Below are 16,432 nucleotides of genomic sequence, written 5' to 3'. Positions count from 1 at the left end.
TAAGGAAAATTGTAAGCCGGGGGAAAAATATAGGCTAGAAGGCCATATTGCAGAGCAGGTTACCTCACAATAGTCCAGTAAGTTTGAATTTGGGAAGGGAGACGAGACACTTCTGCATCACCTAGGCAGCAGCAACAGTAAGCTACCATGGGATAAAGCCAACAAGCTTAATCAGAAAGTGCCTGTGGAAAGCTGGGGAGGTCACCTGACCAGAAAAGGTTAGGTCCTGCAAGATACAGGCCTTGTGCTGAGCCAGAGCAGTCAGTCTGTCCCTGAAAGCCATAAGGGAAAGAGCTCCTAAGCTGAGAGGCTACAGAGGACTGCCTGGAGGTCTCCTGAACATACAAGGGCCCTGCAAGTAGGGCAGGGGAATATGACCGAAGTGGGGTAGTTTGTAGTACAGGTGGAAAGCTTATAGTTTTGTTTATAGTTTAAACTGCTGGACTGTGTGGGACTAAAAAGGGAAATGTGGAGGTTCCAGAGTGCCAGGGTGGCACATGAGGCTCTAGCTTTACCAGAGCAGGATGCAAACTTCAGCATAGCCCAGGATGGGCGGAGATAGGGCTAGAGAGCCCACAGCGCAGAGTGGAGCAGCAGACTGGGGCCAGGGGCCCAAATCCTGACAAGAGACTGTGAAAGGCAAATAGGGCCAGGAGACCCAGAGCCTAGGAGGGACAGAGATGAGATTCCAGGAAGTGGGGGGACAAGGGCTGCAGCCCAAGAAGCCAGGCCCTCTTCAATCTCTTAATAAGAACAAGGCATAGCAGGTGAAAAGTAAAGGGATGGTATCTTATAGACTGAGCTGGGTAGGAATTGTACGGCCACTAGGAGGCATCACAGCTCCCATGGGGTCCCGTCCTGTTACAGGCCCACAAATCAGTCCCATGCCACTTACCTGGCCCATGGGGCTGGATGAGCTTGATGCCCTTTCTCTCAGAATCCTAATATATGTTGGCACTTGTGGCAATTAAGACAGTAAGCATGGATTAACATTTGTAGTTCAAGAGTGTTCATAGGACTTGCAGCAGATGCAAGAGCTAGGTATTCAGATTAAAAATGCTACTCTGATACAGGGTTAAATTTTGGCCTAGCATAAGTTTTGATCAGGTTTTTCGTATTCTTTTGTACACAGTAATAAAGGTAATTAGCTAGCAGAGAGTTCCTCCAGCTGTGGCTGAAATAATTCCATCTGATTGAAATAAATGTAATGGATGCTCTTAGTTTCATAAGGAGATGCCCTCATTATTTTTAATACCATTAATTTATTAATATTTGTGCAATTTTTAGAACAAAGTTTTAACCCCTTGAAACCTAATGTTTGTTTCAAATTGAAAGTATACTTTTAGTAGGCTCTATCTCTTCCTATGTAAATCTGAGCACTTGCTTAACATTGCTTTTTAAGTACTGTCTACACAACCCCCCTCCCCCCACTAGACTTTATATTAGTTGTGTGACTTGAATTCGTATTACTCTTTTTTTCCCCCTCCTTGTTGGTATTGAGTACGGTTCTGAAGCTGACATGGCCTTCCAGACTGGCAATTATCTACTTCTAGTTACTTTTGACTCTAGGTCAGTGGTAGACAAAATGGCAGATCTGGACAGTGGCTGGACTGCATTTCCCAGCAGGCCCTGCCCACATCATTCTGACTGGTCTTCATGGAGACCCCAGGAGCAGTAGGGCCATTACAGTGTGGGGCCAGGGTCTTTGTGGAGACTGGCTCTTCACGCTGGCAGTGTGCATGGCTGAGTGTGCTGGGGCTGGGGCCTTGTGGTAGTGATAACACAGACCAGAGCCAGGACAGAGCTGTGATTATGCTGTCCCAGGGGCATGCAGGCAGCAGATCATGGCTCTGCCCCGCCTCTGGCCCACGTTGTCACAGCCACAAGATCCTGGCACCAGAGCATCTCCCCATCCAGCCGTTCTCCCTGCCAGCACCTCTCAGGCCAGTGTCCATGGAGAACCTGGTCCTGCACTGTCACAGCCCCGCTGTTCCTGGGGTTTCCATGGACACTGGCTGGAATGACACGGGCAGGGGCTTTGGAGTCCACCATGAGCCCTATTCACCCTGTGGGCTGGACTTTGCCTGCTTCTGCTCTAGACAAGCCTGCTGTGTAGCTTTTGAGGGACATGCCTAATGCACTAAGTTGACTTTCATGTTTAGTTTATAAAGGCACTGTCTCACTCTTTTTTTTTCCCCCCTTTTTTTCTGCAAAAAAAATCATTTTAGCCTCTTTATGCTGTTTAAGTCTACTGTCTACTTGCTTCAAAGACCATTTGTCTATTGTTCCAGGCATTTAATAGGGTCCATATTATTTAATATCTTATTTTTTAAATCATTGGTTCTCAACCATTTTGGACTGAAGGCATCCTTCAGAAAATTCCAGGTCTTAGTTTTCTGTAGTTAGAGTAAAAAAAAAATAGAGCAATTTATTTGTTGCAAAGATCTCAGAAAGACCATGATGGCTCAGAATGTTTATAATGTAATAAATTCCTCTTTGAAATCTCTAGATTTATCTTCTGAATCATATTTGTATGCCTAACAGTGCTAACATTGCGTGGCACCTCACAAGAACTGGATCTGGCGGCATCCTGGTTGAGACTCACTGCTTTAGACCCTTGGTTTATGAATGATTATGTATATTTAAACTGTTGAGAGATTCATGCCCACTATTGTTAGAATTGGAAGAATACCTTTGAACTCCTGTTGTTCATCTCAGGAAATGCAAAAATTGATTAAACTGTGGCAGTAGATAACATTTTTAGGCAGTCTCTGATCTACCCACAGAATCTCCATTTGTTTTAGATCATGTGCTTATTTAAACAGCTCTTTCTCTGCTGTATGGTTTATCTAGGAGAAGATTCTCTGGTTATTGAAATACCACTTTTTACCCATACTAAATATTAACAAAAATTTAACAGTCCTTTTTTTGGTCTGTTTCTACAATGCCTTACCCAGTGGGGTCCTGGCCCTGACTGTTACAATAATACAATTAATAAGTAGCTCACATGCTTTTAGCTGAAAAATTGGGATTGATGCAGGAGCCTGCCTGGTGATGTTCTGTGGCTTGGGCTGTACGTGAGGTCAGACTGACCATCATAATGGCCTTAAAATCTATTTGACACTCTCTCTTCTGAATCCTTCTGTTAAATTATGTTTTCTGGCATACTGTTTGTATCCAGTCTTACCCTGTTGTTTGGATGCTTATTAGTTCCCAAAGACATAACGTTCATCCTTGTTGGTTTTTGTTTGTTTTTTTTTTAATGAGTTGGGCAAGTATAAATTCCTAGAATTGTCCAACACCAAATTACGTTTAGCTTGTTTGAAAGTAACTTTTTGATGGCATTGTTTTTCAATGATCTGTAGAGTTCTGGCAAATAGGAAGAGAGAGGCATTTGACCAAGGTGTCTGGTATCCAGAGATGGATGTAAATGGAAGGCCCGAGTGCTTCCACCAATAGCCTCTTGGAATGAGAAGTCAAATCCTTCCTTTTTCAGCTTTTGTATAACTGGAAGGTTGCTGGAGTTCCTGCACAAACCAACTGCAGACGCTTCCTCAGCCTAACAATAGGTGTTTGTACCCGAAAGCTTGCAAAGAAGAATTTTTTCCAACTATTTTAGTTGGTCTAATAAAAGATATCAGATTTACACAAAGAACTTTGTCTGCCTGTGTCCTTAGACCAACATGGTTACAACCTATACCCCTGCTAGATTATAGTGCATCAGCCTGGCTTGCAAGAATTGGCGAAGGTGCTGCTATCTTGCTCAGTAAATAGGCATTTGATAAATTTGAAACCTTGCCTCAGTTTGTCCTGCTTCTCAGTGAATAGTGTCAAGCCTGTCTCTGAAGCTGCTCAGATTTTCCTGAGTAGCAGCTTAATGAATCTGACTCTGTTCTTGCCAGGTTGGGTGCTGTCCACATATTTTAAATAGACATCAGTTTTTACTACGCCTTCTTCAATCCTACAGTTTGCAGAAAATGGGGCAGCAGTGGTGGCGCTGGAGTTAGATGGCTTTCAAAAGATTTCCACACTTAATTGAAAGGTAGCTTTCCAAAAGGGCTAGAAACATGTTTTTAAAGGGAAGTGTATTTTCTGCTGAAATTAATAATGCTCCCTTGGAGGAAGTTTCAGGATTGTTGTAGTCTGTTATGTTTAAATGGATTTTTCAAGCTGTGCATTAGTCTAACTATAGTGAAAGTAAGAATACACGGTATGTTTGCCTTTACTGTACTGTTCTGCCACATCTGAGCTGCATTTTGTGTTTTTAATCTACTGACAGTTGCTTGGTTAAAGATGCTTTTTGACAAATAGTATTGTAACAGGCTTCTGCAATGTGGTCAGGAAATGCTCAGCAGTGAGCCATATAACACATTTGGCTGGCGTTGAGTATCTTAAAGTAATGTCACTCTTTTTTAAATTTTAGAAGCTTCAGTTTTGAAGACACATTTGTAAATATTCCTAGAGATATTGCCCGGATAAGCAGGGAAGCTGGTGTAGAAAAGTTTATTCATATCTCTCACCTGAATGCTGACATGAAAAGTCCTTCCAAGTACCTTAAGAATAAAGTAAGTCTGAAGTCTGTTTACATAACTTATTCAGAGGGCTGAAAAGTTTCATTTGTCAGATCTGCTTGAAGAACATCTATTTGATTGTCTTCTACTTTTGAATCCTTCTGTTAAATTGTGTTTTCTGGCATACTGTTTGTATCCAGTCTTAGCTGCATATCCCTATTGTTTGAAGAACATTGAAATATAACTAGTGGGAGGCAGTTTCCTAACAGAAAATTCCTAAAGTTTGGCTTCCACCCAATGAATGAGGTTCTGCTGCAACAGTTAACGTGTATATAAAAATCTACTTTGTTCTTGATGTGAGTTCCAAGGAGAAATGAGAGGAATTAGACTTCTAATATAACTTCCTTTGCAAGTATCCCTCATCTCAACTACTGTCACAAAGAAAAAGAAATAGGTTTGATCAACAAAAATAGGCTCAGATTTGGGAACAGACATAAAGGTTGGGAGTCATGTGGCACAGGAACAGAGAAGTTGGTAGGCAGCCTGAAGGAGTTAGGGGGATGAGGAATGGAATAACTTCAACAGTGTGGTCTTGCATTGATCATATAATTGAATTTACTGTATGTACCTGAATTGAAGATGACTTTGAATTGAAGGATGACCTCCCAATAATTAGATTCCAGAAATGGAAAATATAAATTTGTTATAATTTTTCATGCATTGAAGCTAATTATTGGAGGGTTTTCTTAAATTTGTCCTGCAGACCTACTGTGGGGGGTGGGGCAGGTGGTAGAGAGCCAGGCAGCGGGGAGGGGGTGGTCAAGTAACCTGACCTCTTACTTCTTTCTCCCTACTGCCTCTATCTACTTCCTTCCCCTCTCCCCAGCACCTGAACCTCTATGCTGCTTGTCTTTCCCCCAGCTTCTGCTTATCCAGTGTCCTGGGACATGGAGCACACGGTCGCTGTGGCCCTGCCTGGCCATGCAGCAGCAGTTGTGGTGATGCCAGCTCCGAGCCATAGCTGCTGCCACTGCTGCTGCATGCACCATGTGCAGCCAAAGTAACCATGTGTTTGTGCCCTTAGTTGGAGTTGGTGGGCGGGGAAACCGGGGCAGAGGCTGTGAGGGGCAGGTAGGGGCGGAGGAGTGGCTGCAGCTCTGACTGAGCCTGGGTGAGGCCAAAGTCAGCTTCAGCTTGCCCCTCCTCCCATGCCTCACTTGAATTCAAGACAAGGGTTCCCCCCCAACCCTTGTGAAATGGTGGGGAACTGTCTTGTATTCTAGTAAATTCAGTAATTATAAGCTCTTTCTTACAATACAGTTATCCATAGAAGGACTTGATCTCTCTCCCTTATTAGGAGGTACTGATTTTTTTTTTTTTTTGTTCCTTTCTTCTGTGATGACTTCTGTCCCACCTTGAGGTTTCCTTTTCTTTTCTTTTTTTTTTAATTGCTAGGCTTTTTGTGGCCTTTCTTACAATAGTACAACAGTTTAAAAACCAGGACCAAAGTACAATGGTTTGGCCTTGTTATATAGGTCAGTCAGGCGTTTTGAAGACAGGTCAGCTGAAACTGAATTTAAAGTGTGTGTGTGTGTGTGTGTGTGTGTGTGTGTGTGTGTGAGTGTGTGTGTGTGTAATTGTCAACTGTTTGGATAGTTTAATGGGGGCCTAAGTCCCATGACCTGTTTCAGATCTTGGTCTTAAACAGTAGTGGATGGGAGAAAATTTCAGCAGTCAAGCTTGTCGAACTGTGTAGCTGTAGATGTTTGTTTTATTGCCAATGAAGACATTAGCTCTGTGATTTACATTTGAATTTAGTAATGAACTGCCTGTTGTGCTTTTGTGACTTGCCCTGAGAACTGTGCATTGATACATCATTCATCATAGCCAATGACTAAATGAAATAGGATTGTAGCATATTGTCAGAAGTTAGTAGCTGGAATGTTGTGAAGGATTGCCATGTTATGAAGTAACAACACTGTAAATCACTCCAGGCTGCTTAGAGCGCATCTAATTCATGAGACATTGTGTCATTTTGTTCCTGTTGGTTTATTGACAGGCTGTTGGAGAATTGGCAGTGAGGGAAGAATTTCCAGATGCCATCATTATGAAGCCCTCTGAGATGTTTGGAAGAGAAGACCGCTTTTTGAATCATTATGCAAGTATGCATTCTTACAATAAAACAATATGTATTCTGTATAACTGCCTCTAGGGGGACCAAGAAGGAAGAAGGGAGCATATCTCTCTTAAAAGGAATTGGTACATTTGTATTAAAACTTTTCTGCATTTTGTCATGCTAACATGATTTATGTCAACTAATAAAACTGCACCTCTGTGTTTAAAATGATGACCTGTATGGATCTGGAAAAATATTCAGAGTTTCTAGCTGATAAAATGACATTATGCTTTAAGATTTTTTGTTCTCATCTGGTGTCTTTGAGAGAGAGCCAGTTCAGTTTACAGGTATGGTCACAACATTCCTAATTTCCAGTACAGGACTGCAGAATCTTAGCTGAGTTTTCTTTAGGGCTTATGCATGAGCAAGAATTAAGATTCTGCAGCCAGTTTAGGAATTTGGCTACTGATGTGTAAGTTGGAAGTGAGTCTATGTCCCTCTCCCAACACTGCATGGGCTCTGCACTGCTAATCAGAACAAACAGTAATAATGTTTATTACTCTAGTCAAACAGAAAACTGAAGGTATGCTGTGAGCTCATCAGTTGACCTAAGCACCATGTATTAAGAGTAGATCCAGGCAATAGGAGCACTTGGGATTTTTTTTAACTTGCTCTGAAGCGAAATGTATTGAATATTTGTCCTATAGTTTAATTTATTAATTCCATTCAGAAAAGTTACAGATATATTTTCTTTATTAGACATGCGTAGGCTTGGTGGTGTGCCTCTTATTGCTTTTGGCAAGAAGACAGAGAAGCAACCTGTATATGTAAGTCCTCGTTAAAGAAAATCTCTTGCTTTCAGATTACTTGTTGAAAATGCATATTTGCTTTTTTAAATTTACTGTTCCCCAAACTTGTATTTATTTCTCATAGGTGATTGATGTAGCCAAGGCAATTATTAATGCAATTAAGGATCCTGATTCTAAAGGAAAAACATACACATTGACTGGGTAGGTTATTTTTTTTTTGTTTCTAAATGCACTTAAAACAGTACTACAGTTATCTTTTACTGCACAGCACATGTAAAGAACACAAGTCCTGTTTATCCATCCCATTATGCATACTGTTTGAATCTGAGCAAGTTCCACCCCCATTTTATAATAAAATGGCTGAATTTTTTTTCTTGCCTGCTCCCACCTCCCAGCCGGCGCCCCCCCCCCCCCCCCATTCTTATTCCAGTTTGGTTTTTTGTTTGAATTGGGTATTGTGAACATATAGAGAAATAGGAGGTTTTACCATGTAGAACTCACAGTTTTAATACTTCAGAGGGAGAAGAAAGGCTAATAGCATACAGGCAAATAGGATTCAGCATGTTATCTTGTGGATTTTATCTCTTGTCTTTCTGATTTATGGTAAGCTTAATGCAGGCAGCATTTCTTATAATCACTAACTCTCATTATATAGAACCAAATAACATAATCTGTATATACTGTCAAGGGTGTCTTTCAAAGCAAGTGGAGTAACTTTAAATAGGAGCTTTTATGCATTATTTTAGTAGTACAGAAAACCACCAGCACTTGAATAACACTGCAATAAGTATAATTTAACATCACACTTTACATTTAAAAATTTTGGTCAGTTATGAATTCCTCCTTGAAAATTAACAAGTGTGTTAGTTATCAGCTCCATTTTGAATTTCTTGATGAAGTAGTGATAGCTCATTTTCTCTTTATTTTTAAATGATTGTGGTTATGTTTGGCATTTAAAGGTAACATCGGGGAGAGCCCAGTAGGGTAACAAATTGGGCAGTTGTTTAGTAGGAAAAGTGGAAATATGCTAGGGAAAAATAAGATTGGTGACAAGGCTTAGAGCAAAATTAAGTACAATGTGTAGTTTACTGTTTTAAAGGAAAACAAAACAAAAGAGTAGCTGAGTTTACAAAGCACTCTCCTGAAAAGCTGCACAGTATCATACTAAAAAAAAGGATTAGCAGCCTAGGTTTGGGATTTAAAAAGCCTATTTATGACTTGATTGCTTTGCCATATTCATTAGTTTATGACATTTATTACCATGTAAGCTCTCCAGGGTTATGTGCATAGGTCACTGAGAGTTAGTATTTTCATTTTATGATGTCATTCTCCATGATGATATAGCTGAGCGCTCAAACACAGCCACTCAAGAGCAACAGTGTCCTAGCAGCCAGGCTATGTGTCTGAAACCAACCTGAACTGTCATGCTACCTGAAGATTATGCTTAACTTTTCAAAATGGTAGTGCAAGAGGAAGATGGATTGACACAGTAGACACAAGAAAGTAGCAGATTTGAAAGATTGTTCGGGCAGCAGGAACACAGGGGATTTTACCTTCTTGGTATTAGAAATACAGGGAGTAATCAAGAGGACAAGCCCTGTTGCATGCACTTCAGCTTTAGCCAGAAAGTCCTATTAGAATAGAAAAAATATGTTGGACTACAGCGCTGTGGCCCAGTAGGAGGAGCAACTGACCCGACTTTGGGAGGGAGGGAGTTAGCTAGATGACAAGCTTTCTACATGAATGCAGAGAGCAGTCAGCTAACGCCCAAACATTTTTACAGTTCCAAAGTCTAAGATCTTGGCTTTCTGTCAGATGCCACGAGTTCAGTGCCCAGATGTCAGAGGCAGGAATTTGATAGAGTGTCAGGTTTTTTCTGCAAAGGATTTGGAGGTTCAAGAACATAGCAATATCTGAGGTGCCTTTTAATAAGCAGTTCTTGAAGCTGAAGTTCAGGCCACTTCTGGAAAAGCACAGGAAGGCCATCTTTTGAACTTTTGACTGGCTAAAGCTTCACAAGACCTCTTATAGAAGCAACTGGCAACTATTTCAAGTTGTTTAACAATGTTGTGAAATAAAGTGCTAAACTTTTAAAAACAAATATTTTCTAATACTTTCCTCACTTTATGGGATGTGTTTAAATTGTGAAAGGCAAGTGATGTTATAAATGCTCTTGAACACTTAAAGAGTTTGTCCATCCTGTTGTTTGATACCTTGTTTCCCTTCCCCCCCCCCCCTTACTTCTCAACTCTGGTCTGTTTTGTTTATCTCCTTTGTTTGTTATATATTGTCCTTTCAACTATAGGCCCTTCAGGTAGTCACTTCCTGAATGATTATATTGTGCCTAATACAGTAAGGACCTAGTCTGATTATTTGATAGGCATTGCTGCAATTAAATGTTTAATAGGTAAATGAGAAGAATGGAAAAGCAAGGAACAGTAAAGAAAAAAAGTGCTAAAGCTGTAGTGTATTTGAATGTCCTCACCCAAAAATCTACAGTATTAGATCAAATGATTTTTAGCCATCAAAATAGAATATAGTTTATGCTGGTTGAATCTGATACTAACTTAGAAAGTAGGAAGCTCAGTAAAAAGCTTTAAGAATTTGATTCACAACTTGATTTATTCATAAGAAGTAATGATAGAATTCTGGCAAATTTTGACATAAATTGTTGACATTTAGCATTTTATGTAGAGCATAGAATTTATGTGTCTTTATAAGAATGCAATGTACAAGAACCACTGGCTTGAAATCCATGGTAGAGTTGCCATGACTACAAATCCAGGTGAAATCAGTGGGAGTGGCAGGTAAAGAATCCTAATGGAGATTGCAGTTCATGTCATTTGGCTCAGTGTGGTGCTATCCTTGGGTAGAGAGAGCCATGTTAGTCTGAAGTCGGTTAGAAGGCAGGATAGATGTATACCGTTATAGACTGACTAAATGAGATGAAGAGTGTATGTGCGTGCGCGCACATGTGCAAGCTTTTGTGAACCCAAGTTCATTTCATCAGATGGTGTGAAAGGACAACGTAGAATAGATCTGTGCAAGAAACTTGCTCAGGTACACTTGGATATCATCTTTCTTACCAGGTACAAGCAAATTAATATCATACTCAAGGGACTCTAGGTGACGAATCTACTCCATTCCCTTCATTCCTATGGGTTCTTTGCTTATATGCCCCTCAGGCCACTCTCCCTATATCCCTCCTGCTTTCTCACCTGTTATATTCTGATCACTTATTCCACTTTATACTCTGCTGTAGGTTGTCCTTTCACAACATCTGATGAAATGAACTTGGGTTCACAAAAGCTTGTGCACTCTTTCTTATATATATATTATTAAGTTAGCCTTATAGAAGTGTATATTTATCCCACTTTCTGACTGACTTCAGACTAATATAGTTAAGAATTTATTTCAGAGAATTGAGAAGTCTGTAGGGCGAAGAGACTCACTGTATAAATTGTTCGTTTATGCAATGAGAGGTATTGAACTGCCAGGGAGGGCTGATGGAATTCAGTAGCTTACATTCCTCTTATTCAGCCATGTGGATGTGTGTCTTTGGAAGTGTCATCATCTCTTCTCTATTCCCAGAAGTGTTAGCGTTCAGAAAAACACTTTCTGCTACAGTGATTTTTTTTTTTTTTTTTCTTTTCCTTTTTATCCTTGTCTTTTTCCCTGCTGGATCAAATCCTCCAAGCAGTAGCAAGTTTTTGGGCAAAGAAATTTTGGGAAATTGAGTCAAACAAAAGAGTAGAGGATACAGATATAGTGCCGACATTTGTTGTAGGCTATGGGCTAAAGATAGGTAACTGAGTTCTTTTAGACACAGCAGAGGTAGGCAACTCCTGGCACAGGTGCCAGGGCATGGTACACAAAGGCATTTTGCTTGGCGCACGCATCTCGGGTCGGACAGCAGGGAAAGGGCTGGGGCTGCATTGCCACAACAAGCATCAGGCCCCTTGCAGCTCCGCCACCATCTGCTCCTTGCACACTAACATCTTAGAAGTTGAAATTGCACATGTTTTTGGCACTCTGCCCCAGAACATAGGTGACCTGTGAGAGAGAGTGTTTTGCCTTCCAAGCCATCTGAATAAAGCCCTGGGTGTTAGGACACTGCAGGCCAGATCCTATTCACTTGCTAGGCCTCTCAATGGCAGTTAGCAGGTAAGGACCCTGATCCCTTTCTCTCTGTTAAGCAGAGTGGAATAGGATCACACTTAAGTGCCTAAGTACCTGAAAAAAGGTTGATTCAAAAGATTAGTTGGTCCTCTTCATCGCTGCTTGTTGTGATCTAGTCGTAAAGCTAGGATGGTGGTAGTATTACAAAAGTAGGTGTATTGAGTGGGTTTTTTTTTCTCAGGGACTTGGGGGTGGAATAAGTTTGCAATTAGGTGATTAAGTCCAATTAAGCAACAAATAGATGGAATGGGATCTGACCATAAGTATCTTTAGTTCAGTCTTATTTCATGTTGCTCCAGGAACTTGCTTTTGTAATGAGCCTGCATCTTCACTTGAAGGCTGAAGTCTCAGAAACAGTAAGGGGAAGAGAAGAGCCACCTCATCTTTTGCATTAACAGATTTTCAGGGATTCAAGCAGGGGTGGAACAGAGTTGTGTTTACATGGCTTAGTATAGATTAGAAGTCTAATGGATGGAATAGGATCTAGCTCGGCATGCGCAAGTCAGTCCTAACGTCAGAAAACTGTACTAGGTCCATTTTTACCCATGGTAAGCTTACTGAAGGCAATGGCTTTGCACTGATGGTTATGTTTAGTTCAGTGTTGCTAAGCTACTTTTGTTAATAAAATGTGTGAAGAAACATATGAATCATCCTGCTCTGTTTGATGCTTGTTCATTTCACTTAACTCGTACCCTTCTGTTTCAAACAGCACAGTATCTTCTTTCAGTCATTTTGTTTGCTTTTATACTGCCCTCTTAAAATTAGTGATGAAAATGAGATTTTGGTACATTGGGTCATCTACATACATGCTTGCAATAAGAGGCAGAAAGGCATAAAACAGCTTACCTCGCCTATTTACCCAACTTCTTCTTTTTTCTTTTCTTTTTTTTTAAGGCCTCATCGATACCTCCTTTATGACCTGGTAGAATATGTTTATGCACTTAGTTACAGAATATATCGTCCCTATCCACTTCCACGTTCCATCTATCAGTAAGTAGATTCCTTCCTTTGCTTAGATGGCCAACTGTTATGGTGTAGGAGTGTAAAGAGTGACTGGTCATTAAATACTGTTATAGGCTCAATGTGTGGAATTGAAGACTGACTTTCCTTAAACACTTGTGAGATATTATAACCATTGTGGTTTGCCAAAAATTAATTCAGAGTCCATTTTATTGTGGTTGTCTTTTAAGGTAACTTTCTACTTTACATGTTCACTGCGTAATTATTGAATAGCCTCCTCTGTAGTAAATCAAAACAAAGTGAAGTCTCCCTTTGTTTAGTCCGTCATTCAGTAGCAAAGTGAATTAACTTTTAGCACAACAGAGACAATGGAGCTATGAGGGAATAAACTGGAATCTTTCCTGCCCTTGAGCTCTATCAAGTACTGTTGGCTCATTCTACAGCAGCAAACCTTGCTCTGCTCCCTTTGGAAATGGGTGCAAATTGGTCTGCAGAAGCATCATTACCATGTAACTGATGAAAGAAAGGACTCAGCTCAACTTTCCACGCACTGGCTCAGATTGCAGGACCAGCTGTTAGAAAAGTTGCAAAGAAACTTGATTTTGAGCAAGGATAAACATATAATGTTATGTTTCAGCATTTAATTTCAATATTTTCTCATGTGGGTTTTTTTTTAAACTTTCTTCACTCCCACAGTGACCCTTGCTTGTCATTTTGAACGGTCTAAAGTGGAGTTCCTGGTTAGAAAAACTAAATACAGAACAGACTCATGCTAATTTCATTGATAAATTAAGTCTGAAAAGTTCATTTGTATTTTCTTTTGTGCATCTGCATAAGATGATAATACTCTCATTTAACTGTTCTTTTTGCTTACAGTTTAATTGTCAGGTTATTTGAGATGAATCCATTTGAACCCTGGATAACAAGAGACAAAGTGGATCGGGTAGGTGTGGGGCATGTCCATTGGAGATAATTGTCTTCAGGAAAGTGTTAAAAGCATTATTTGTTACACTTGTTAGCAGCCCATGGAACAAGGGGAATGTGTTGCGAAATAGGGGCAAGCTGAGACTTCTGAAGGTGGGTTGAGGAGTAGATTACATCGCTGTTGAATTGGAAGGACAGGAGTGGGCAGGGTTGGCATTTCTGTCTCAAAACATAAGGAAGGAGCTACAGTCTGCTGGAAGCAGTGTGGGAGGAGTGTCAGAGATGGGCATGACTGGAGGGGAAGGCTAGTCCAAATAGATATGTGGGGTGCAGCTGACTCCTGTTTTAGAGGTTTATCCACCTGGTTGCAGCAACTGAGATTTGGTTTTCCATATTTTTATATTCTTTCTTGCATTGTACTTAAACTTATATCAGTCTTTTCTGCAGTACATTGCAGATGCTTTAAAAAAAAATCTTTTATAGTGGGAGGAGGGACCGTTGACTTAAACACAGCACCATCTGAACATAAGAACTCAAGGTGAACTCTTTCAGCATTGGGCATGACCAAAATTCTAACTTTACATTGAAATCTAAGATATTCTGGCCCATAAGCAAAATATTGCTTTGCATATAAAAAACACCTCTAAAAGAGATGGTTTTAGTCAAGTGGCTATTGCTTAAACTTGTTGCAACTGTAAGCATGGCTTTCAGCCAGTGTTAATAAACCAAAGACAAGGTACTCCATTTGCATGTTAGCCACTGTGTGTTTACACCTTTTGTAGGTGTGTCTTCCAATTTTTGGCTAGCATCTGTCTTAATTAAAGGCAGAATGGTCTGGGGGGGATATAAGACACCTAGGATCCTCTTTCCAGATCTTTTCACTGTGTGACCTTGACAAAGTTGCTTCCATCTGTTTCCCCATCTGTGAAACAAAAACTGTTTCTTATCCTCTTTGGAAACTACTCTGATATCTTTAAGTGTAGCTGTACCTTTTCTATTCATGAGCTAGTCCAGAGCATACTCCAAATTTTACTATCTCTTTCCCCTCAAAAAAGCTGCCCTATGTTGGTTTTTAGAGTCTGCATTCATTCAGCTCAGAGGCATGCCACTTTTGAGCTCAGTTGGTTAAATTACTTCTGGTTCCCTTGTGGCCACACCAGAGCAGGATGCCTACAGCATTGGTGTTTATCCAAATCTAGCCTTCATCTGTTGTCCTGTTTTGAGGTGAGCAGCTGCAGCAGCCAAGCTTCATCAGTGTTTGATGCTGCAGTTGCTGCATTAGGTGGCTGAGCAGGAGTGGAAGTGCGTTTTAATGCTGGGTTTTGGAGCTGTGGTGCAGTTGATGGGAGGCTGAAGTGCTACAGCAAATAAAATGAATGTGAATGGTGCATACTGTGTTATGGCTATGTTGGTGAAGAGAAGAGCTAAAAATGCTGATCTTAAATGGGGTTTTAATGTATTTAGCTGTGAGCAGCAGTCATACTCAGGGGTGCCCTTTCTTTAGCTCAGTCAACCCCAGAGTTGCTAAACTAACAGAATGTCTTTATCTGTTTGTGACCTTAAGTTCAAACTTGGGTATTATCCGGGAAATGAAAGATTGGGAAGAGGTAGAACAGGGCCATCTAACCTCAGCTGCCAGGGACCATGTGTACCTCAACTGCCGCCATGCCATATAAGTCACTAATGTGCCACATGAGCTCCTTGAGCCCTTGCCTGCCTGCCCCCCAACAGAAGCACACAGAGCAGTGTCCCATCCCCCCAAAAACACACACTGCAGAGGTGCACTGTACGGCCTCCCCATCATGCCACAGGCAATTCCTACTGTTCTGGACTGGTGCCTCTACTCTTCACAGTCTCTTCCTACTTGCTATCTAGGCACAGGCTCCCTCCGCTCTGTGAACAGGCAGCAGAAGCTGGAGGAGGGAGGGGAAGCTTAGGGGCTCTAGTAGCAGTGGAAGAGGAAAGGGGAGAGTGGCACCCAGACCAGGAGCCCTGGTGTTGCATGTAAGCCCCTCAGGGGCCATATCTGCCAGTTAGCCAGCGATGTTATAGAATACTCTTAACAGCCCTGTCCTTGAGTAATTAGATTTGAACCTAAAGCACTGGGGAGCTTTGGTTTGACACAGTTTTTCATCAGCCCTTAGAGGTGGGACCAGGCAGCTAAATACTAGTAGATCATATCAGTAACAGAATGAGTACAGGGCTGTGAGCTCAGTACAAAGTCCCAAACTGGTTGTTTGGTGTTATTTCTCTGTCAAAGTGCAAAAGAAAAGCTTCCAACCCAGATATGCTCTTGTGAATGCAAGTTCATCATTATTTTAATTCTTTGTGGGTAGGGCACATGATATACTGCAGTATGCCACATAAGTCTTTCCTAGGGGAACTATCTTATGCCAGCAGCTTTTGCTAAAGGGGATTTTGCAAATTAAGATCCAACTGGCTAAAGGTGAACCTCTCAGGATTTAGTGATACTGTGGCAATTGCAGCAAATTGCATGCAACTCACTGAAGTTTGTTTCCAGTGCTGTGATCCATACCAGTTTATTTCCCTAAGAGAATAAGGAGAGCTCAGTAATATTTAGAACGTGAATGATAAATTTCCTGTAATAGCTAAATAATGATATAGGTCTGCCTATTCTGTCTGGCAAACTTGTTCTTATTGCTTTGTTTTAAAGTTTCATACAACAGACAAGAAGCTCCCTGATCTTTTCGGCTTTGAGGACTTGGGCATTCAACCAACTCCATTAGAAGAAAAGGCAATTGAAGTTCTGCGCCGTCACCGCAGATTTCGCTGGTTGGATGCTCATGTGGACGAAGCAAAACCAGCAAAGACAGTTCCTGTCTAACACTTTCTGCTTAGACAACTGTTGTGCCAGTTGGCTTTGTTTGGAAGCTTTTGTACATATGGAATAAAATCCCTATGTTAATCATGTA

At 41.0% G+C, this 16,432-nt stretch overlaps 1 protein-coding gene across 1 annotated transcript in view; it reads left to right on the top strand.

The window, feature by feature from the left end:
- Positions 1 to 16,432, top strand: part of NDUFA9 (NADH:ubiquinone oxidoreductase subunit A9) — a 24,405-nt gene extending 7,973 nt beyond the window's left edge. The window contains exons 5-11 of the mRNA XM_006273556.4: positions 4,424 to 4,565; positions 6,571 to 6,673; positions 7,387 to 7,454; positions 7,561 to 7,637; positions 12,510 to 12,605; positions 13,452 to 13,518; positions 16,174 to 16,432. Coding sequence (XP_006273618.1) covers positions 4,424 to 4,565; positions 6,571 to 6,673; positions 7,387 to 7,454; positions 7,561 to 7,637; positions 12,510 to 12,605; positions 13,452 to 13,518; positions 16,174 to 16,344 — 724 coding nt within the window. The 3' untranslated portion in view covers positions 16,345 to 16,432. The remainder of the gene's footprint in view (positions 1 to 4,423; positions 4,566 to 6,570; positions 6,674 to 7,386; positions 7,455 to 7,560; positions 7,638 to 12,509; positions 12,606 to 13,451; positions 13,519 to 16,173) is intronic.

Source organism: Alligator mississippiensis, chromosome 4, assembly GCF_030867095.1.
Source record: "Alligator mississippiensis isolate rAllMis1 chromosome 4, rAllMis1, whole genome shotgun sequence".
NCBI lineage: Eukaryota > Metazoa > Chordata > Crocodylia > Alligatoridae > Alligator > Alligator mississippiensis.
Note: the sequence above shows the minus strand (reverse complement) of the source record. Positions and strands in the feature narration are given on the sequence as shown.